The sequence below is a fragment of the Cupressus sempervirens genome, chromosome 9 (genome assembly GCF_028749045.1).
Source record: "Cupressus sempervirens isolate cs-2001-9-10 chromosome 9, ASM2874904v1, whole genome shotgun sequence".
In the NCBI taxonomy this organism is placed as follows: Eukaryota; Viridiplantae; Streptophyta; class Pinopsida; order Cupressales; family Cupressaceae; genus Cupressus; species Cupressus sempervirens.
In genome coordinates, this window is record NC_143126.1 from 132,433,985 (window position 1) to 132,457,385 (window position 23,401).

The following is a 23,401-nucleotide window of genomic DNA, read 5'->3' on the forward strand; positions in this document are numbered from 1 at the left end:
TGGGTGAAGGCCTTCAATGAACCATCTTTTCTGGAGCCCATCTGCCGGTTTATTCTCCATTTTACTGATTAAGTCCTTCAACCTCCTGGCGAAGACCCGTACTGTTTCATTCTTCTTTTGCTTGGTATTGAATATCTCCGCTACAATTTCATTATCATCACGCAAAAGTTGAAATTTTGCGATGAACTCCTTCTTAATGTTATCCCAACTATTTAATTTTTGTGGATCAGCATCAATAAACCAATCAATCGCAACACCCCGTAGGGTAGCAGAAAATTGTCGGATCCATTCGTTTGTAGTTATGCCGTTTGCCCTCCAGATCGTTTCACATGTTTTACAATGTCGAATGGGATCAGCTGCTTCATCACCATCAAATTTAGGCAATTTTTCCTTCGGACCTGCCATTATCACTGTATGTCGAGGGTTTTGTTGTGTACCTGCGCTGTTTTGCACTCCCGCGCTGTTTTGAGCACCCGCGCTGTTCTGAGCTCCCGCACTGTTTTGAACACCTGCGCTGTTTTGCACACCCGCGCTGTTCTGGACACCTGCACTGTTCTGCACACCTGCACTGTTTTCTACACCCGTGTTGTTCTCTGCTTCCATGCTGTTTTCAACACCCGCGCTGTTTGGTGAAGAAGAGGGTTCGTCAATCGAAGTTGTTCGTCCTAGAAGTATATCTCGGGTGAAGAGGTCACTCCATGCTCGTGCTCCTTCGGCACTCCAAGCCGTGCGAGTCGATCTCCTTCCGTCAGGATTCTCTTCCTGTGGCGTATGCAGGTTCAGAAACTCCTCCCTCGCTTCTTCCACCAAATCAAGCCGTTGTCGAGTCTCCTTTTACAATCTTTCCGCGCTCTTGTTTCCATCGGGAATTTTTTGAAATCTCCTTCGACGCTCTATTTGCAAAATTAAATTTTCTTACGCAACGCGTATGTCATCTTTTTCCTTCAGCTTACTCTTATCTTTTTTCAACTGATTCGGCATTTAATTCATATCCGCCTGCCTGCGTACCAAGTCCATCGGGCAACGGTGCCAAATGTTTACCGTACTGGTAAAGAAATCAACGCATACAGATAATGAACATGAATAGCAAACAGCAGAACTATTATTATTATTCGCATATGCCAACAGTACATTATGCTTCCATGGTAAGATATGATGATTACAATGCTTCCCGAAGGGGTTATAAATACTTTCTGACGAACCTTCCCGAAGGTATCCGTTGGCCAGATACATCATGTCCGCTACAAACTATTTACCCGTCGGCTACATAACAAAAACTTTTTCGAAGGGACCCGTCGGCCGTCGGCCGATACACAATTTCTACTGATGACATGGGCAAAATGATCACCTCTCCAAAACGTTTTGAATGCAACTAATTTCATCCAAATCCATGGAGAAAATCAAAAGTTATGATCAAAATTGGAGGTTTTTGGAGCAAGAACATATTTTCTTCACACAATAGGGCATTTTTATGTTCATTACATATTTTAAAACATGTTTGAAGACAAAATAGGACCTTTTAGAGCCCATTGCATGTTTTAAAATATGTCTTGAGATATAATCTCACTTTTTGAGACTCATTGCATATTTTAAAATGTGTAAGACACTAAAATCTCACTTTTTGGAATCACTTACATATTTTAAAATGTTTCACCTTTTTGATGCACAAGCATAAAAACTCAACTTTTCATGTCATTGCATCAAAAAGGTCCACTTTTACAAGCATTCGATGTAATGACATGAAAAAAGTCCTCAAAATGAGTTTTTATATGCATTAGCATAAAAAGTTTTTTCTTTTCATAGTTTTTTTCATGCATATGCACATAAAATGTCCACTTTAAGGCTTTTAAGTTATGCATTTCACTTATTTTTATAAAAATGTCAACAATATGGGTCAAAAATAACATTTATGCATTATATTAATCAATATAAGTCATAAACATTAAGTTAAAGTGACATTTATATAAGTATTTGATTCAAAAATCAAAAATTTAAAAAGTAACTATATAGTTCTATAGTCATTTTAAGTGAAAAATTAAAAAGTAACTCAACTTAAAATTATAACATAAAGTGCACTATAGTCACTTTAAGTTATAAATTTAAATGAAAAGTAACTTCAAAACATAACAAAAAGTGAGTAAATGTTATATTTTTGAAAAAGTGAATGTCAAAATAAAAATATAACATCATTTTTTCTTAATTCGTGTTGTTGCACCTAAAATGTTCACAACAACTCCGATTGACCCCTAGGTTAGACCGAATCGAAGAGAAAATCGAAGGGCATGACATGAGCAAATCCAAAGGACCAAAAACAAGCAAACAAAAACTCAAAAGAAAAGAACGGACTGTGAAGGCTTCAAAAATCAAGCAAAGGCTCAATAGAAAGCAAAACAAAAACGACTTGACAAAGACCTTCAATAAAACAATTTGATATTCAAATTGAAATGAATTGATTGATCAACACTAAGCAATTGAATATTAAATTCAAGCTTAGAGAAATGCGAAACTAGCTTGAAAAAGTTTGATGCTGTTATCTGCATTTTGTGGTGACAAAATGCAGGACAACAATATTGGTTCAAGGCTCAATGCTTTTAATATTGATCTTTTACCTAAAATCAAAATGGATCCAAGTTCTCTTTCAACTTTTCTATCTATTCATGGGTTTAATGATGTTGGTCGAAAATCTCTAGATACAATAACGCTACCTTTGTAACTTGGACCCCTTACTTTACCTACTCTTATACATGTTATAACAGCTACTTTGCAAAACAATATTTGTCTAGGTAGACCGCAGATTCATGCCATGGGTGCAGTCCCATCTACCCTACATAAATCCATCAAATTTATTCATAATGATTAAGTAGTTAGGATAAATAATGATCTTGCATCCCTCCATTATTATTATGAGGCTAAGGCTAATTAATCTTCAAGTTGTGCTACTTTTAAAAATTCAATTCCTTCATCATTGTCAACCTTTATTGCACTGCCAATAAGTGCCCAATCTTGATGGTGGTGCCAACCTACCTTCTCCTCAACCAAATGCATGTCTTAGTGATGATCATGGTCCTTTGGGTAAATCGACCCTATCTACTCTAACATCCAAATATTTCATTCACACTTGCTATTGAGGATGATCATTCTTCTATATTGTATGATAGCATGAATGTTGTCAACTATGTTGTTTACTGTATGGGGTAAATAATTTCATGCATACAAACAATAGACAAGAACATGTAACACAACAGTACTCTTTTTATTATTTGCATATATGCCAAAGAGATAACATAGTGCTTCCCATGATGGTTACAACCCTCCTCCAAAGTCCATTTCGGACAGTGTACATATATCATTCCGAAGGGGTGACTCAATCGTTGTGCCCATTCAGAAATAATTAATTCTACTCATCGGCTACATAATAATTACCGACAACATGCTAATCTACCTGTCGACTATTTTATAATTTTATCGATAACATCATCCCCCCCAAAAAGAAAAGTCGTCTTTGGATGACAATTACAAAATATCTGAGACAGATTAACAAAACGGGATATATTAACTAACTATAACAAGATAGATATGTTTCTGTCACACCACTTTCACATTCGTTCTGTACTTGCACCAAACTGGTCTCCAAAACACGTTGCATCTGTAGCCTCTACTAACAATACTGTCTCCTTAGCCAAGCTAACCGTGATAGCCACCCATGTTGCCTTCTCTGCTTCCAACTTCTGGGTACACTGAGCCAAGTGTCGCTCTTACTACCTCCAACTGGATGATTAGCTCCTCCCAAGCTCTCTATGCATCCACCAAGACAGCTTCACGTCCAACACCTACTCCAAGTGCCTCAAAGTTACCACCCCTCTCAAAAGGCTTTCTTTGTTGTTCTCTCCACCTCTGGTACACAGACAGTCCATGCCTGCAGTAGCTCTAGGTCTTATCAACTGGTCATACTTCCTACGATTGATAATTGAAGTAACTGGGGGTCTACGGGGAAATGCCCTCGAGGGGTCCTGGGGCATCGCCCTAAGTGCGCTCCCTGTCGCAATATAGGGTAGGGTCCAGGGGCAATGCCCCCGCTGTCAAGATTAAATTAGCACTCTCAAAGCCACACAAAATTCCATAGAATACACCATTTTTGTGATTTTCTTCCGATCCCACACTCTTTTTGGCAACTGCTTATGTTTTACTACCCGTTTATGTCTTTCCCTTCCCTTGGGCATCATGCATTATTCATTCTGAACATTTTTTATTTGTCTTTTTTTTTTTGCTCCTTCCTCTATATCTTTCTGTTGTACGGTTGCATCTTTCTCCTTTGTACAATTTTATTTTTGCTACTATCCCATCCTTCTTCTACAGTGCGGCCGAACGGTCTAACCCTTGGCATTACTAAGTGCATTGTCTCCTTCTCAAGTCTGCACGGTATTCTTTGGTGCCCTCACTACCTTCTGCGATATTTGTACGGCAACGGCAATATCCCTATTCCAACCGTACGGTGTTTTCTCTATTCTCTATGGCATATGATTAGTTGGTTTCCGTACGGTGTGCGTAGGAAAGCCTTGGGAATCTGTATGGTCTTGTTAGCATTACCTTGAATTTTTGTACGGTGTATGGTCTTCTTCCTCTAGCATCATTAAATCTTTGTGCGTTAGTAGATGCATTGAGAAACCGTATGGTGTCGTCAATGTGTAGGGGGCAGTATGGTGTATGCCTTGTTAAGTTGTCATATGATGCATGAAGGTACAGAGGGGACCATACAGTATCTCATTATTCGATATTCGTACAGTGATTGCATATTGCTATGTTGCCTTCTAGTGTTCACAGATTGTCGTACGATGTTTATCGTACGGTGTTGAGAAGAACCGTACAGTGCCTTGGAATGCACTGGGATGCCGTACGGTGCTTTTATAACTTTTTTTTCCAATTTTTTTAATATTTTTTTTTTCTTTTTTTTTTTGAAACTATTACTCATTGTTTGTCGATGGGGGAATAGTTCTAGCATGGTATATTTTTAACTCGAAACTGTTCAACGTTTCTGAAATTTCTTGCCCATCCAATGTCCACAGCTTTATTGCTCCGTTGTTGCCCACTTCTCAGATTTGGTGTGGCCCAACCCATTTGACTTTAAACTTCCACAATTTGGTTTCGTTTCGTCCGCTATACTTCAACACCAGCTGTCCCGGTTGAAACTTGTTTAGCTTTAGTTGTTTATCATGCCACGCTTTGCGCCTGTTCTATGTCACCTTTGTGGCCCATTGTACTTGCAATCGTCGCTCATCAAGTTTATTTAAGTTATATGATCTCTCCCTCAGGTTTTCCATATCGCCCAATTTGTTCTCGAAACTCAGTACCATGAATTTCGTCGGTTGCCACTCCTTGCCATCAATAACTGTATTCTTGATTTTACAACCTTCACTCCGTACTACTGAAGCATTTATTAAACCCTTCCTCTTTGTTTCTCGTGCAAACCGTATGATGTGTTTTCCTTGATACCAGCACCTTTCTACTATATCCATGGTTCAACGTAACATTTTCTTTCTGTGTGATCTATTTATTGTACACTATACGGTGGAATCTTTCCTTTTTTTGGGTTTTTACTGTATGTTCTTCCCTTCAGCTTTTTTCATAACCGCCTTTCCTTCTTTCACTTCTTTGTATTCCTTTGGATTATTATTTCCCTCTTCTTTCTCACCTTCGTTGACCCTTATGTCATGTCCCCAATTTTTGCCCTTCCTTAGTGACAACATTTCTAGCAGGGTTGGTCTATTATCTAGTTCCCATAGGCCAGCAAAGCGTAGAGGGAACCAACTCAAGGGCTTTGAGAGTCATGCATGAGCTTTCCAAGTAGTTTGGAGTAGTAGACAACAATTTTCTACAATTTAGGAGGGATTCCTAATTTGTAAGGATTGACTAGGAGTGGTCTAGGAGGCATTTGGAGACCTCGGCAAACGTTTTGGAGACTTAGAGTGCATCTCCTATTTTTTAGGAGGCATTCCTATTTTTTAGGAGGAACTCCCAATTCAGCGACAGTTCTCTCAAAGGTGCACATAGTAGAGGAGAGCCATTGGGACTCAATTTTGGTTGATTGGGGTTGTCTCCTACTTTTTAGGAGCATCCCTAGATTTTAGGGATGGACTGCCAGTTGACCCATCTTGTCTGGCATCAGTCACAGATAGGTGACGAGGTCAGATTCATGTTTGATTGGTCATTTTGGGCCTTTTGGGACCATTTGGGAAATATTTTAATATATTTAAATATTTCCTAAGTTGGTGATTAAATAAATTAAATAAGGTTAAGTTTTAGCCATTTTGGAGTAATAAGGGGTTTTTTAGCCTCATTTGGATGTGCATCCTATGGTGTGATAGCTCGTTGGAAAGGTCTCTAAATTTTCTAAATCTTTCTCTTTGGTCTCAGGGCATTTCAGTGAATGGAATTCTATCTATGAGGAAAAAGGTCATTTTCTAGTAACATGACCACTTTAAAATAAGAAATTATAACATTTTCACTACACAACACCACTTGGAGACACTCAAGGTTCGATTTGCAATTGAGAGGGGGTTATAAGGAGATGGAAGCTTCATTCTAAGATCATCTTTTGCATATTGAAAAACTTGTTTTTGTGAATTGGCTCTGAGAGAGCAATTCTTCATCTGGGATGTAAACCCCAGTTTTGGATTGGCTGGGACGTAGCCCTCAGCAGTTATTGGCATTGGATTCTTCAGACAGTGTGTGTTGCTATCAGGGATAGAGTACGCCATTCTTTATTGTGGATTTAGGTTGCAGATTTATGGTTTCAGCGTTGCAGATTGATTCTTTCAGCTGGGACGTGATTCCTTGCAGTCTTAGGGCTGCCATTTGTAGCAGTTTGGCATCATTGTTGGATGTAATCTCCTTGGAACTGCATTGGATTTATTATTTGGCTTTATAAATCAGAAATCTGCCTGGTACTATTTATAGCAATTCTGATTTGGCTCTATGCTCTTATTTATTTTCAGTCTCCTCTCATGTTTATTGTTTATTATTTATTACTATTGTGAAAACTATCAAAAAACACAAAACAAAAAACAAAACCTTCTGCAACTTCTGTCTATTCTCAAAGACCATCAAAGAAATCACAGGAAAATATAGTTTATTAATTTAAAAACTACAGCAAATCAGCAAGGGCATCCATCAGGGATCTTTCACCTTAACATATTACAACTCGAAAAGAGCTCGTAATCCTTCATCTGCCAGTGGAAAAGGCTGTTCACCGAATCCAAATCATCGTTCGTTGATTCACCTTCCAACCGTAGGACTCCTTCCTCATTGGGTTCCAATTGCTACTTTCCTTCATCCTCTTCTTTGGAATTAGATGATACGGCTTCTTCACCCACCATTTGAGTGTGTAAATCAATAATGAATTTTTGTCCTTTGCTCTCCATTGATAGTGTATTCTTGTTCCAGTCATGCTTAACCTTTTCTTGTACGAGCCATCATCGGCCCAAAATGGCATCATATCCTCTCCTCTTCAGCGGGATGATGACAAAATCAAGTAGGAACGGCTGTGTTCCAATAGTCACTGGTTGTACTATCAGGACCCCAAGAGGTTTAATGTTGTGTTGGTCTGCCGTTAGTAATTGGAATGTAGGTGGCCACAATGTCGGCTATCCCAATTTCTTCCAAGTATCTTCTCGTAGGATGTTTACCCCTGAACCTTCGTCCACAATTGTGTCTAAAAGGACCGTTCCTAATATACCCATCTCTATGACTACTGGATGTCGTCTGGATGTGAGGGCTAACAGTATTGGGTCCGCTGCACTTGCTCTGTTTTCCTTTTCCCTTTCATGTTCTCCTGGTAGTTTAGCAATCGGGGCTATGTTCGTGAGTGTTGTCTGTAGTTGAGACATTATGAGGATCAGATCATTTAACTTGATTGGTATTTTAGTTTGTAATATTTGCCTTATGATGTTTTGTTCTGCGTAGTTCCTTGTTGAGGTACCGATAGTGTCCTTCAATTGTGATTTCTCTACCTGCATTACTTTCTCAATTTTTGCCCGTGCTTCTTCCAATCTCTTCTTTTCTTCTGTTGAGTCAAGGTACAGTTTTGCTTGTTTATGGGTGATTGCCAGGACTTCTTCATCCACGTCGATGCTGATCAAATTCACTCCTGATTTTGGGCACTTGGCATCTTCATAATCTCCAGGACCGCACCATCTACATAACAACTTTGGTGTGTTTGTTGATGTACAATTTTGTGCAAAGTGACCCCACAAATTGCATACTCAGCATTGAACCATCGGGTGACCATTTGCATTGTACTAAATTCGGTTGCAGCTCCCATTATTATTGCTAGTATTGTTGTTGGTATTGTTGCTGGTATTGTTGTTTTGCCCTCTTCCATTATTTTTGTACCCACCCGAAGTGGCATCGTCATTGTTGGTGTTTCTGCTCCCTCCTAACACAGAAGTCTCCTGTGTCAGGAGCACTTGTTGATGCCCTCTTGTTTCCATATTGAAGGGGCATTCTTTTGTGGAATGTCCCATAATTTGACAGATATCACATAATTGGTTTTTCGAGTAGGATCCCTTTGTGTGACCTTCTGTCTTGCATTCTGTGCACCATAGCTCGTTTCCCTTTGTCTTTTTCTACATATTCTTAAATTCCTTCATCATTTTGATCATATCCTTCTGGAGAGCTCGAACCTTCTTACTGTCATTTTCGTCACCACTGCTATCTTCTTCCAAAGACACGTCATCTAAGTCGGATGAGCTACTTTTCTTCTTCTTTTTCGTTTTCTGTTCACTCTCTAAGTCCATCGCTTGATTGTAAGCTTTGGTGTATGATGATGGCAGCATAATCTTCATTTTCTTCCTTAACTCCGAGCGTAATCCTTCAATGAACCATCTCTTTTTCAGCCCATCTGTCGGCTTACTTTCCATTTTATTTATTAATTCTTTTAATTTTTTGGCATATACACGAACTATTTCATTTTTCCCTTGCTTTGTGGTGTAGATTTCTGCTACGATCTCATTGTCATCTCACAGCAATTGAAACTCGGTGATAAACTCCTTTTTAACTACTGCCCAAGAAGTTAATTTTTGAGGATTGGCATCGACAAACCAATCAATTGCTACACCCCTTAGGGTTGCTGGAAATTGCCAGACCCATTCATCTGTGTCAGTTATGCCATTTGCCATCCAAATTGTTTCACATATCTTATAGTGTTTGATTGGATTGGTCGTTCCATCACCATCAAACTTTGGCAATTTTTCCTTTGGTCTAGCCATTACTATTCGAGTTGGAGGTACTTTTTGTGCACCCGCACTATTCGGCACACCCGCATTGTTTTGCACACTCGTGTTGTTCCAAACACCCACACTGTTTTGGACAGTCGTCTTATTTCCAACAGTCGCGTTACTTGGTGAAAAAGGGTTTTCCTTAAGCGAAGTTGTTCATTCCAGAAGTGTATCGCGGACGAAGAGTTCACTCTACACTTGTGCTCCCTCGGCACTCCGAGCTATCCAAATTGTTTCACATGTCTTATAGTGTCTAATTGAATAGGCCATTCCATCACCATCAAACTTTGGCAATTTTACCTTTGGTCCAACCATTACTATTCGAGTTGGAGGTACTTGTTGTGCACCTGCATTGTTTTGCACACTCGCACTGTTCTGCACACCCACGTTGTTCTAAACACCCACGCTGTTTTGAACAGTCGTCTTATTTCCAACAACTGCATTACTTGGTGAAAAAGGGTTTTCCTCAAGCGAAGTTTTCCATTCCGGAAGTGTATCGCGAACGAAGAGTTCACTCTACACTCGTGCTCCCTCAGCACTCTGAGCAGTGCGAGTTAATTCCCTTCCACCTGGATTCTCTTCCCTCGGTGTATACAGGTTAAAAAATTCCTCCCTTGTATCTTCCACCAAATTCAACCGCTGTCGAGTCTCTTCCAACAATTCCTCAGTGCTTCAATGTCTGTCAGCAATCTGCTGAAACCTCTGTCTGTGTTCAGCCTATTGTGCCAAAATTAAATTCCCTTGTGCGGTGCGTATTTCATCTTTTTCCTTTAGCTTATTCTTATTTTTGTTAAACTGATTCGGCATTAGTTTTCATTCCTCTATCTTCGTTCCATGTCCATGGGGCAACGGCACCAAATGTTTACCGTATGGGGTAAATAGTTTCATGCATACAAACAATAGATAAGAACATGTAACACAACAGTACTCCTATTATTATTCGCATATATGCCGAAGAGATTACATAGTGCTTCCCATGATGGTTACAACCCTCCTCCAAAGTCCATTTCGGATGGTGTACATATACCATTCTGAAGGGGTGACTCAACCGTTGCGCCCATTCAGAAATAATTAATTCTACTCGTCGGCTACATAATAATTACCGACAACATGCTAATCTACCCGTCGGCTATTTTATAATTTTATCAACAACATATGTCGATAATATTGATACTCCCCCCTTTGAGGCATTGAAATCACGCTATTGCCCAAGATTCAATATTCTTTCTAGACATGGGTAGAGAGGAAATGGTCTTGTATGCATGGAATATAGAGTTAAAGTCCTTTTGGAACTAAAGTGACATTGTCATATGGTGGGTGGACATAGATATTCTCCTTTGTCTTCATCTTCTCCATTATCTAAGCAATCAAACCTTCCTTTACAAGAGAAAGGAATGCTTCTTACTCTCCATTCTTTATCTAAATGAGGGCATATTTTATGGTGGCTTCACAAGCTCACTTGATCACTCTTCCTCCTACACATAAGAGGCTTTGTGATATGAATGATGAAGCAAGCACTCTCATTGTGCATATCATTAAGTGCTAGGTGATTCTACTAGTCAATGCAAGGTCTTGAGAGATAAAGTTTAAGAACTTCATGAGTCAGGTGTCATCAACCATTAATCTATTAAAGACTCTGCTTCTTCTTCTATGCATAACAAGTGATTTTAAGGATTGCCTCTATGCTATCTTTTCTACATATCTACCTTAAGATCTTTTCCTATGTGTCTTTCTGGAGGCCAATCCACTATCATATCTTATCTTCCTTTATAGGGGCCAATCCACTATCATATCTTATCTACCTTTGTGGGGGTCGATCCTCTATCTTATCTTATATGCCTTTGCGGGGACCAATCCACTATCTATTTGTCTACCTTTGTGGGGACCAAACCACTATCTCTGCGTCTGGATCTTTTCTTATCATATGCCTATCTAGTTTTATGCTATGTGTGTTGATGTGATCTTAAGCCACCCTATCACATGCCTATCTAGCATTCACTACGTATGTTGGCGCACTATCAAAAACCCCCCATCACATGCCTATCTAACATTCGCTACGCATGTCGGCGCACTATCAAAGAATCTCCATCACATGCATATCTAGCATTCGCTCTGCATGTCAAAGCACACTCAAAATTGCCTTATCGTATGGCTTCCTAACAAAACACAATTTGCTACCCATACTGACCTAATTTCCTTGATAGTAGCCCTCTTCCCTAGTGAGGTTGGTTACATTGAGTGTCTATTTCAAGAGGCTTTCCTCCATAACAAGGTTGGTTCTACTAATCATGATCATTTGCATGACCTCTAGTGATAGAGAAAGCTAGTGTCTTAGTCATGTTTTGTCTCTTGGAAATTGGTTGCTTCACTATCTATTGGTTGCATTCTTCCTTGAATCCATCAATCCTAAATTCTTCTCTCCTTGTTTAGAATTCCTCTATTTATTATTTTTCGTCTTTTGGGGGCAATGCGCTGTATTGAGACAACCTTTTTCATCAAGATATCTTTTACATTACTGACCCAAAGCTTTGGTTTGCTTGTTGCATATTCTCATTTTTGCAGGTCTTTACCCTGGAGGCATATTGTTGTGTTTCAAAGAGTTGTTTGCTTCCTCTGTAGTATCCTCATGATGTCATATTTTTTCAGTAGATTTTAGCATGTATATTCATTCTGACTCATAAGTCGGATAAAGTGGGTGCAAAATGTAGAGTCGAAAACTGCATACCCCTATTTTGAATTTAGGTCACACTTTTGCAACCACTTTAGCATTCATTCTTTTGGCAGTTGTGTAGGCCCTTTTCCCTCTCAGGATACTCAAAGTTCTTGTCAACAACTATCTTTTGGTGTCACCCTTGCATTAACCACATGTTTCCTTTACCACTTGTCATTTTTTAGTATGATTTGTTTGGACACTAGCACACTGTGTGTACATCTACGTGCCACACATTCGTCCACCAACATCTTAACGTTCAAATGTTTTAGAATGTGTTGTGAAATTGGCTCTCAAGGGAACATAGTTTCCTTTTGGCAGCATCAAATCTACACAAAGTCTTCAGTCCAAAAGTGTGCGTCTTGACCAAGGATGCTAGTGCATTGAACAAACATCTGTATGTTGTGCTGCAGTCCTGTACAGTCTGCGACGAAAAAAAACTTAGAATGTGGAGAAAACTCAAGTCTGTGCTTCAAATAACCTGCAACATGCAAATGTCAGAATGTGATGAAATATATCTTAAATAACATAAATTTACTAAAATGAGATAAATAATTTACATATGGAAAACCTCATGCATTTGGAATGCTTGCAATAAACTTGCACACGTGCAAGAGAGGAAAAATTGTTTGGGGCTGTTTGGAGACTTGTCTCAGTCAAGTACTTTGCTTTGGTGTTTCCAGCTCCACAACAACTAGAAAGATAGATAGAGTGAAAAGATAAATAGATAAACGATAATTTAATAGAAAAAATCCCCGGTAGATGGACGAGAACTCTTGTTACTTCACATATGCAAATAAAAGGAAACCTTGCTAGTGGAGGAAAATCTCTATTGCATGAAATAAAATAATATTGATAGAAAGGGATGTGATGAGTCCCAAGAAGCTCAAAGACATAAGAGAGATAGAAGGATTTTATAAAATATGTTGTAAGAGATCGGTGTAGAAAGTAATAGAGCGAGAGAGCTGTGAAAGCCAAGATTATGCAAGAGCACAAGAGAGTTTTTTTAAGAGAGGAGAGAGATCACTTCTAAAATAGCTTAAATGTGAGCCCCATGAATGAAGCAAAGAGATGAGTCTAAAGAGAGATTAGGAGGGAAAAAGAGGAAAAAGAGGCTTCTCGAATTCTAGAAAATTCCGGGTCCTTCCACCAACAAAAGCAAGAAAGCATGCACAGGACAGACATTTGAATGTTAAGATGTCGGTGGACTAATGCATAGCACACAGACATCCAGGCAGCTCGCTAGTGTCCAGACAAATCACATTAAAAAATGATAGGTGGAAAAGGAAACATGCATTTACTACAAAGGTAACGCTAAAAGATAGCTGTTGACAAGGATTTTGAGCATCCTGAGAGGGAAAAGGCTGATGCAACAGCTCAAATGGGCCTGCACAAATGCTAGAGCAATGGACATTAAAGTGGTTACAAAAGTGTGGCCTAAATTGCAAAATTGTGGTATGTGATTTCTGACTCTACAGTAACTTCAATATAATCGTAGTTTCTTCTACAAAATCTGATCACCGAGATATTGAAGTGGGCAAGGTGAGAGAATATGACATTTCCAAGCAAAGCTATTTTGAATGAATGCAATTACAAAATGATATGACCACAAACTGACCAGAATATGCAGGTGTTTGAGCTGGCCTGATCAACATCTGTTTAGTGGAATATTTAAACTGACATGCAAGTGACATAGGCAGCCTTATTGAAACCACTTTGGAAGACAGCATTAATAAAATGCAAGCCATTGTAGAAAAATGTCTAAGCTTCAATTTGACTAAAATGATTGATAATGCAAACTTGGTAAATGCCAAATGTGTTGAATAATATGCTATAACAACTGGTGGTAAATCGTTTACAATATGAAATACATTGAAATTAAACTCTTTAATGGCTAAACCATCTGAAGTTTGCAAGATGGGTATGAATGCAATACAAAATGACTAGATGCTTCAAGGAACAGCTGGAGAATGATTGATAGAAAAGTCTGGTCAGATTTGAACATTACTGCAATTACAAATTCACATCAAAGAAAATTCATAAAACTTACTCAGTGAGTTGCTCACCAATCATACATTGAGATTATGTGGAAATACACTTGGAACAGTAGATGGATTGCATAAATTTTCATCAAACTGAATACAACACTATGAACAAACTCACACCACTCAACATGCATTAAAAATAAAACTACTTCAAAACAAATGTTAGCTGGTCCTAAAGCACCATGAACAGTATGTATATCAAACAAAATGAGAAATCAGTCACCTTGCAGGTCTAAAACTGAACTTATTGCTGCTGGTACAACAGATACACTAGAGTGCAAACTTAAAATAGCACTAAAATACCTCAAAGTTCATCTCAAAAAGGTATAATCCAACATTCTGTGGTCAAGTCACCAAAATAGGGTGCTTCAGCTTCTATATTCACATGCCCCTTTCCTTGCTTGGTATGGCCTCTAGGTGTATGCCGTTAAGAAAGATAAAAAAACTCAAAACACCTCAAAATTGTTACAACTTATATTAAATGCCAAGTACAATAAAGAATTATAATAGTCCAAAATTGAATACTCTCACTAGTGTCATTTCAAGAACAGTCCTCAATACACTGTCAAAAATATAGCAACACTTGGCTTTTACTCATGCTGAGAATATGGAATATAAAAATATTCTCCAAACAGTAAGAGAAATGACATTAGTGAGAGTATCGAAAATGGAGGTTCTCGACCATAACATGACTCAAGTTTTAACCATAAACAGGTAGGTTAAAGGATTTTTTGGTTTTATAGTTGTCTGACAAACACCCAAAGGTGCCAACCAAAACTAATAAAAAATTAAAACACAATCTCTCATTGTTAGTGCATAAGCAGTATATTGCAGGACTAATAACTCAGCAACATGTATTATTTATGGAGCCACAATATATTTACACCTGTTGTGGCATTTTCTGTTCAAAAATTCAAGTTTTACAGGTCCTATTACTGAGTAACATATACACTCACCTGCAAATTGTTTTCTGTGATATAATTCCATACATGCTTCGCAACCTCTTCCATGGGCTTTTCAATTTTGCTAGTTCCCAAAAATGAAGCAAGGCCATCAGATATTGGGGCAGTTGAAATAAGAGGAGCAGCACTTCCATTTGCAATCCTTTTGGCATTTGGCTCCAAATAATCTGCAAAGAATATGAATAAAAACAATACTCACTGAGGAAAAATTCTTTCAGTTTTTAAAAAAGGTGCAGTTATGTTAATAGTATTACCATCTACAGAATCAATTGCCCATATGTGCCTGGCAAGTAATTTGTTCATCTGGAACATATCAGTTGAATCAGTGTCAAAGACCAAACGAAGTGCATCATCGCATATGATATTTCTCTTGTTGCTTGGATCTTGCAAATTATTTGCCCGAATGTACATCCATAATTGCTTCACAATCTGATCCACCAGAGAAAATAACATTAGAAAGCATGGATACTAGTGCACAAGCATGTTGTAGCTAAAAATAGACTTCTAACCAAATTGCCCTTAGTTGAGCTGTCTTTGAAAATATTTAAAACTCTCTGACACCTGGGTTCGAGGCATTGTTGCTTGACCCACAATAGCCTGCAACTCAGGTGACACACCACAAACTTTGTTAAGTCCTCCTGGTCTGCTTCTTTTCCTTCCTTCTCCTGGTGTACTGCAGATAAGTGTGCAGATAATATAGTTCATCAGAAAAGTTCTTTACATTTACGATGTATATTTTCAAAGTGAAAATCTATTTAATGACATCTGCAGGACCCTTACTTCTAGTAAGGATTCAACAGTAAAATATCACAAAAGAAACTATGCTAGCTCATGCCTATATTGTGCTGGATGGAATATGCATAAGCAATAGTTTTCCAGATAGGTACCCTACTCATGGAATTACCATATCTCTGCACAGGTATTTTAAATTATCAAGGTTAAAATGATCATATGTAATTTAGGCACATTTCTAACTCATTTTGATATTATCACTGAATTGAAATTTTTTGCATTTAAGATCTATGAATTATACCTTAACTCATCTAAGCTATCAGAATGTATTTTTTCCCTCAAAGGTATCAGGGTTAATTTTGGAACTAATTTGAGATATTAATTTATTTAGATGTTTTGTGTTATTTCCATTTGTAATCCATTGAAGGTTCAGTCTACAGTAGTACTGATGCAATGCAATGGAAACAATTGTAATGAATGATGAAATGAGGTGACATGAATAAGTTTTCTGCATTATAGGGAGCATATGGTTTGATGATGTGAGCCTTTCCCCTAGCTGATGTAAGGAACTGTTTTAAAATTGCACATTTACTTCCTACAACAACCTTCCCCATGGAAATCGTGTATGTCATTCATTGGTAGACCTGAATCTGCAGTCAAATATTAATTACTAGGCAAATTTTCAGCTGGGTTTCATCTTTCATGAAACTCAGATCTTAAGATTTACATAATCAGAGAACCTAGGGTTCTTATCTATTTTCATGTGTCCACATTCACACCTAGCTTGTTATGTCATATCAAATCACCTAAATTGTAGAAATCAGAAAGGTTTGCCAATCAGAGATCAGTGTTATAGTAGCAAATTAATGACTCTTGTTTCCTCTCTATAACAGCAGAATTTCAGCATTAAGGTTTCAATTATCATTCCAGCCAGGTTTATGAGGTTTGTTAACATATATCAGTCCCAGTTTGATGTAAAGAGAAATAGAGGGAAGTAATCAGATTCCAATCACCAGGATCAGTGAATTGACAAAGTTTAATGTTTCTTCAAAGGAATTGTCATGGTTAGAAAATAGAATATAGAAAAGCTTTATCAAAATCACTATCAAGCTACCTGTCAGGATTCATTATTTTTGGCCAAGCTATTTTTAGCTGTCTTTTTTTTGAGAGGGAAAAGCATATTTTGAAAATTGTATTTCTATTGGCTATTTTTAGAAGACCTTCTGGACATTCTATTGCTAACTTTAGCTATCTTAATCAAAAGGTTACTTCAGTTAGGGTTTAAAATTTATAGATAAGATTGTGTAATAAGCTTGCTTTGCATCCAAACAATCTGTTATTAGTGTGGAAAGTGTGTATTTTTCAAATTTTATGAATGCTTATAACTTTATTAGCAATTGACACTAAATTAATTATTCAATATCATTCAATAGGGTTTAGTATACCTATTTCGCAACTCAAATTATTGTTGAAGTACACTATGTCCTTATGTGTTATTGTGCTTTTGTCAGTTGAATATCATTTAATATTTATTGGGTTGCTTTGTATTGCAGCTGTTGTTAAGTTGGTTGGCATAGCCTTGAATGCAATTGTAGTCTTCAGCTTATATTGTAGTGTTTGTACTATGTGTCGTAGGCTTTGTGTTATTGGTCACAATGACTTGGGATACTTGGATTCCTTAGTGTTTGCCATTAGTTGAGTGACATAAGTCTGGTAGTTGATGGAGGGTTTTCTTTCATTCAAAGTTTAAAAATCTTTTTCTTTTAATAGATTGTAAATATGAAATACATCTTTTTATGATTAAGGTTTTAGGTTTTTTCTCCTTGTGTAAAGCTTCTAATTCCAATTTGAAGAATAGTTTCACTTGACTTGTACACACTATTTTGTTTTGTGCGAACATTAAATGGTGCAAATAAAAATGTTAAAAATTCATTTTTATTTTCTTCAGAATCCTTACTTTTTATTGAATATAACCAGCTTTTCATTTTTTATTTTAAAAATCATAAATTGTGCTGGAAATTTTGGACTCTTGTATGCAAAGCAATCATCTATGGTGGAATCTCTTGACATCGAAAAGTCTAGTTGCTGGCTCAATTTTCTTTACAAAGCACAAGTTCGTAGAAAATGGTCAAAAGCAAGCAAATATTGTGCAAGAAGCTACAAGGATGAGGGAAGAACCAATGTTTGAACCCTCTCACTTTGGCTGGCGAGTTTGATTATGTTCAACAACACCCCTCCCTTACTTATTACTCTCCCACTAGTCAAGATACAATGAACCAAAAATTTAGTTATTTACCAATTTTGTTCAAGATAATGCAGGACGAACACACCAGTTAGGAAGGAATGTAATTAGTTCGAGACTCTAGTTGCTGCTACAACCGTTTACTTGTCTGTTGGTACAGTTGCATTATGTGGCATTGGAAAGCAAGAACTTAGCAATTAGATAATCTTTGGTTGTTGTCTGTTAGTCTTTGAAGCTTTGAAAAATATATGTTTTATTGGTCCTATACAATATTTGTTGGTTTCTAAAAATACTTAGTTCACTGACTGTTCAGAAAACTGATTAGTAAAACATTTATTTTACTATTTCTTACAAAGGCCTCCTGGATAATTTATACAAAAATCTTTTAGCTGTTTTTTCTTCTGAACTATCACTCTAATATTAAGAACAACTCTTTTGGGTAGTCAAAACATTTACCTCACCGGTTCCCCAAAACAATCGAGTTTTTTTCTTAAATGTAATGGATAGTTAAAGACACTTACCTTGGGTGCCCTTACTTTCACGGTTTTACCTTCCTGCTCCAATTTTAGAAGTTATTGAATAGTCATGACACTTCCTCAACCATTGTGAGGAAAAAATGCTATTCTGAATCGTTTAAAATATTCAACTCATTGAATCATTACAAAACTATATTGGGCAGGTAAACCATATACCTTGGCTGTAAAATATCACAAATGTCTAGTTAAAGTATTTAAATCTCCTGTTCTACCATAAAAATGTATTGGGTAGTCAAAAAAGTATTTAATTTCCTGGTTTCAAGAAAACTCTCAAAACATTTACAAACTTTATTGGATCGCCCAGGCAACGCCTTATGTACCATGGAACATGTTTCTCCAGCTTTACCATTTTGCAACTGGTCAATCCGATGGGAGCTAAGGAATGGCTTCTCAGGTTTCTACTAGCACTATTCGTAGAGCCACCTAAGGTGACCTTTGTCTAGATTGGTCGGAAACACGGGTTGTTATTCTCCCCAAACTAGCCATCAGGCCTGGAATTTGGCGGTCATCCTTGTCTGTCTATTTGTATTTTTTATGACGATTTGGTCATGTTAATGCCTTTCATTTTACAAAAATTCAACTTGTCAATCAATACGATCTAACACATTTTCAGCCTGTCATATTCAGACTCAAAAGTAAAAAACCGACCAATACGACCATCAATTCCAGGCGTGCTAGCCATCCCTTGGCAACAAAGGTTGTGTTGCAACGTCTACCGATTTTACAGCTCTTGCTGCTTACTTTTTCGTAGTACTCATGTTTACATGACATTATGATATCGGAATTAGCTCTTTCTTTTTGAGGTCGAGGTTTCATAGCGAAATTTTTTTCTTTTTAAGACTTCGTTAACACTCTGCCATCTTTTTGAGGACACAATATTTTCTTTTCAAAAACTGTAACATAAATGCTTTATTTCAACAAAAACAATGTTTTGCCTTGCAGGTTCTTGAAACCGAATTAGGTGTTCAAAATGCTGTCCTCCCTTGTTTCTTAAATAAGTTGGAAAAAAAAAAGTCTATTGTGTATTTAAAATACTTGCCTTGCTGGATATTCAGTTTTGTTCTCCTTCGAGTCCCTGGACTCCCCCTCTTGAGCCTTGGCTTCCGTTTGACCACTCCCTTCACTAACATCAACTCCCAGCTGAGGGTCATTTTGCAGCATCCTCACCAATTCTTCAGAAACCATTTTACAGCACAAATAACAGGTACCAACTTCGCTGTAAGATTTCACGTTCCCTAGAACATGAGTTTTGTGTTTTTTTACGTGGAACCGTGTAAGTATTGTACATATTACCACCTATTTTTAACCACCAAATGATTGTGACTGGCACCATATTTACAACGAACACCCACCTGCATAATATGGCTAAGCCCATGCTAATTGAGATTTAGTTACTACAGACTACACATCAAATTCTTGTCGCTGTCCAGATATAACCAACCAGGAAAAGTCCGTTTTCGTGTTTTACAAGGCAAAATTTTCAATTGATTCTTAATGGAGAAGCTCCATTGCACACAATGGATGAAAACTTTCTCATTGCTTGTGTGGTACAGGAAGTTGAATGCTCTTCTGTCATGACGAGCTTCTCCGAGCTTGAAATTAGTTGGATAGAGTATGTCTCCACAGGCACCCAAAATCTACTCCTACCTAAATAGTTGCACCATACATCCTGCTGTCAGGGTTGCTTAAGCTTGTGAATCAGACCGTGTATAGTCTTTGATTTAAAAATATGTCATATGATATATGGATGCTTATCGGAATTGCCTTAATAAGGTGCAACTTGTACAAGTATGGTTGAACGACATTTTTCAGAGCATTCCCATTATAAGGCGACCACACCCAGTTTCAACCAAACAACAATAAAACAAATGGCATAAACTAATGGTAAATCTATGGAGATAGCCAAAAAATTCTACGCAGTCTACTGCTCCATCTAACAAGGAGCAGACGCAAAAGGTTCAATTTGAATTCAACTGGCATAAGAAGCTTTCACCCAGCCACTTGTCGCCCGTGTTTGAATGATGAGGTTAAGTCCATCTTTATTTATCTTTTCAATTACTGTGGATAAAAAGTTCCAAAAAATGATAGTACATATATTGATAGTGGATCACACTTGTACTAATAGCTGATTATTTTTTAACTTTCTTGGTTGCTGATTGGTCTATTTGTGAAAAAACTACTTTTTTTTGGTGAGCAGTTATTGGGGTGAACATAATAGATTTTGGGAGAATGTTTTACACTGACACTTCTAGACTACCTTGCATTCTACAAGCTCTACAAAAGCTTCATAAATGTGGAAAAGTTAAAAGGTTAGCTTTAAGCTCTTCACTCATCTGTGGAGACTCGCCAAAAAAATTCGCAAATTTTGAAATAGAATTAGGAGTTTTAGGTGTCTGAACTTAGCTAGGCAGCTATTGGGCAGTCTCCCCTATTTACAATATGTCGTGATGTAAGCACAACATTAGGGGTATTGCTACTGTCTATTGGTTGTTCTTTAGGTTATTTTTAGCTTTATGGATGTTAAAAGTAATTGATAAGGATATTTCTTTCTAAGATGTATTTAATTGATATTAAATTCTAAACATTATTATAATAAATCGTATAAAAATATTTTTAGAAAGTGGTGTCTTTATAGGTGAGTAAAGAACCTAAAGCTAAGGTTTTGGTGTTTGGATATTCATTGATCTCTTTGTAGGGATGTGGGGCACAAAGTGATACTCTGATGAGCCCAAATATTAAATAATGAGATAACGACTAAACTTGTCATAGACACCCATTAATGTATATAGAAACATAATTAATCTAATTATATGTATGATTATTTATCTACTTTTATTATGATGAAATTGACTATTAAATGACAACTCTATTAATGATGAGCATTGATCAATTAAATGTAATAATAAGTACATTTGATGAGATTTATATCATCAATTATTAATGGTAATTTCACTCTATATTATTTCACGTTCTTCGTACTAAAACATTATTATTCAAATTATCAATGTTATAATATAAACACATTAGCTTTAACATGCACAGATGGGACATGAGACTCTATCCTATCGAACATCATAGCACAAAATAGAAAAAAACATTAATTGGAAAGACAAACAAGTCAACTGCTAATTAACCAGTAAGTACAAGCAAGCAATGCTATAAATCAAAGATAGACAGGGAATAATATGTAGAGGAAGATACAAGTACCACGATATCCTATGTGGGTCCCATATAACAATCGCACATTAATCTTCAAAGAGGTTCGGGAAAATATTAAGGAGATAAAATAATTGGGAAGTGTCTACCCAACCGACCAAATTTTGTGAATAGAATTTTTTTTTTCTATTTAATAATTATATTTATAATTATGAGACAATGCTTTATGATTTTTCATGTTATAAACAAATCTCAATAATTGGGAATTTCATCAGTTGGTTATCCACTAGCCAATGATTGCATTCACACAAACATATATTTCAAAATGGGTGATTTAAAGGATAAAAATGGATCAGATATTTGTGAACATAGAGTATGCTTGGGAGTGCACCCACATGAATTGGATTACATACTTGTTGTTCCATTTAGTGATTGTGTATAAGAAGGGGAAAACAATTAGGTGATATATTGCCTTGACTGATTTTCAGTTCACACTATCATCACGTTTCTTTTGTCAATAGGCCCTTAGTCTACAAGTGAAGTTGAATGGCTCACAAAGAGCCTATTGGCCCATGATATAACAGTGATTTCAACTACCTTTTATAGTGCTAGAAAACCTAGGGATCGGTTACAAATCATTATTGGTATTCTACAAATCATAACAAAAGGACCAACAAGACATCAAAGTCTTCTCCACTTCAAACTCCGCAAAATTCAGGCAAGTTTACCTCAAGAATTCAAATCTATACTCTTCTAGTCAAGATTTATAACACGAATTCTAGTGACGAGATTTATGAGCCTTTTATCTTCTAATTCAAAGATCTTAAGATATGGTAATCAACCATTTTACCAAAAATCTAAGGCTTATTTGAATCAAGTGCAGGCCAACATTTTCATGCTTAGTTAACAAGAATATAAAGATTGATTGATACTTGTATTTTGCATCATGCAAAAAATTCCACTTAGATTAACTCACAAGAATGGCTAGTGCCTTTATCCACTGGGCTATAACTAACATAGAACACACACCTACTTATGATCCTATCTCAACACTTTGTGTAAAGATTTATCTATATTCATGTCTAGATCTCATACTTATCATATCTTCACTTAAAACCATGGTGTTCTTTCACTTTGCATTAAGCATTTACATAATCCATTAGATTACTAGCAAAAGAAAACTGAAATATAATTCAAAGAGAATTACAATAGAAATTCAATAAACTTTTCTATCAAAATTTCTGAGAACAAAACAAAGACAAGAGAAGAGACAAGATTTGGGATGAAATCAGCTCTTAATATTTGTATTCATTTGCTTTGAAGTGTATACAATTCAATGATTATCTTTGTCAAAAATAGCTCAAAAGACCAACAATTGTAACTTAGCATTCAATTTTGGAAATGATTTACAATCTGCATGGACTAACTCAGAATTTACATATGCTCATGCAATAAAAGAAATTTGGACCCTCCTCTAGCCATGGAAACTCACTCATATAGCATGAGTTGCAACAAGCTTCAGGCATCAAGGGAAAAGGATAGTTAGCCTTAGTACAAAAAGATTTATAAAAAGGACAAAATTTGTCACTATTATAGAAAAGAAAAAATTTGGTGTTCATTTACCTTTCTCAACAGAATGGCTTTCTCATTGATTTTCTTGTTGTGGGGTCAATTCTATTGTAGCAACTTCTTGTTGATCCGCTACATCTGATGATTGGCCCTGCTCCATCTGTTGTTCTCTAGGCT

At 36.9% G+C, this 23,401-nt stretch overlaps 1 protein-coding gene and 1 long non-coding RNA gene across 3 annotated transcripts in view; one reads left to right on the forward strand and one right to left on the reverse strand.

The window, feature by feature from the left end:
* LOC149537880 (uncharacterized) overlaps nt 1–19,832 on the reverse strand; it is a 44,307-nt gene extending 24,475 nt beyond the window's left edge. The window contains exons 1-4 of one of the 2 annotated variants that reach the window (XM_089802271.1): nt 19,539–19,832; nt 15,551–15,662; nt 15,244–15,418; nt 14,984–15,156 (exon numbers count right to left, since the gene is read on the reverse strand). In XM_089802271.1, coding sequence (XP_089658397.1) covers nt 14,984–15,156; nt 15,244–15,418; nt 15,551–15,662; nt 19,539–19,684 — 606 coding nt within the window. In that variant the 5' untranslated portion in view covers nt 19,685–19,832. Of the gene's footprint in view, nt 1–14,983; nt 15,157–15,243; nt 15,419–15,550; nt 15,663–18,819; nt 18,960–19,538 lie in introns of those variants that run through there. The other variant, XM_089802272.1, reaches the window with a different exon arrangement.
* Nucleotides 19,833–20,269: 437 nt separating this feature from the next.
* LOC149537881 (uncharacterized) lies at nt 20,270–21,119 on the forward strand. The gene is made up of 2 exons (XR_016356501.1): nt 20,270–20,525; nt 20,697–21,119. It is a non-coding gene; the product is annotated as an uncharacterized LOC149537881 (long non-coding RNA).
* The last annotated feature ends 2,282 nt before the right edge of the window (nt 21,120–23,401 follow it).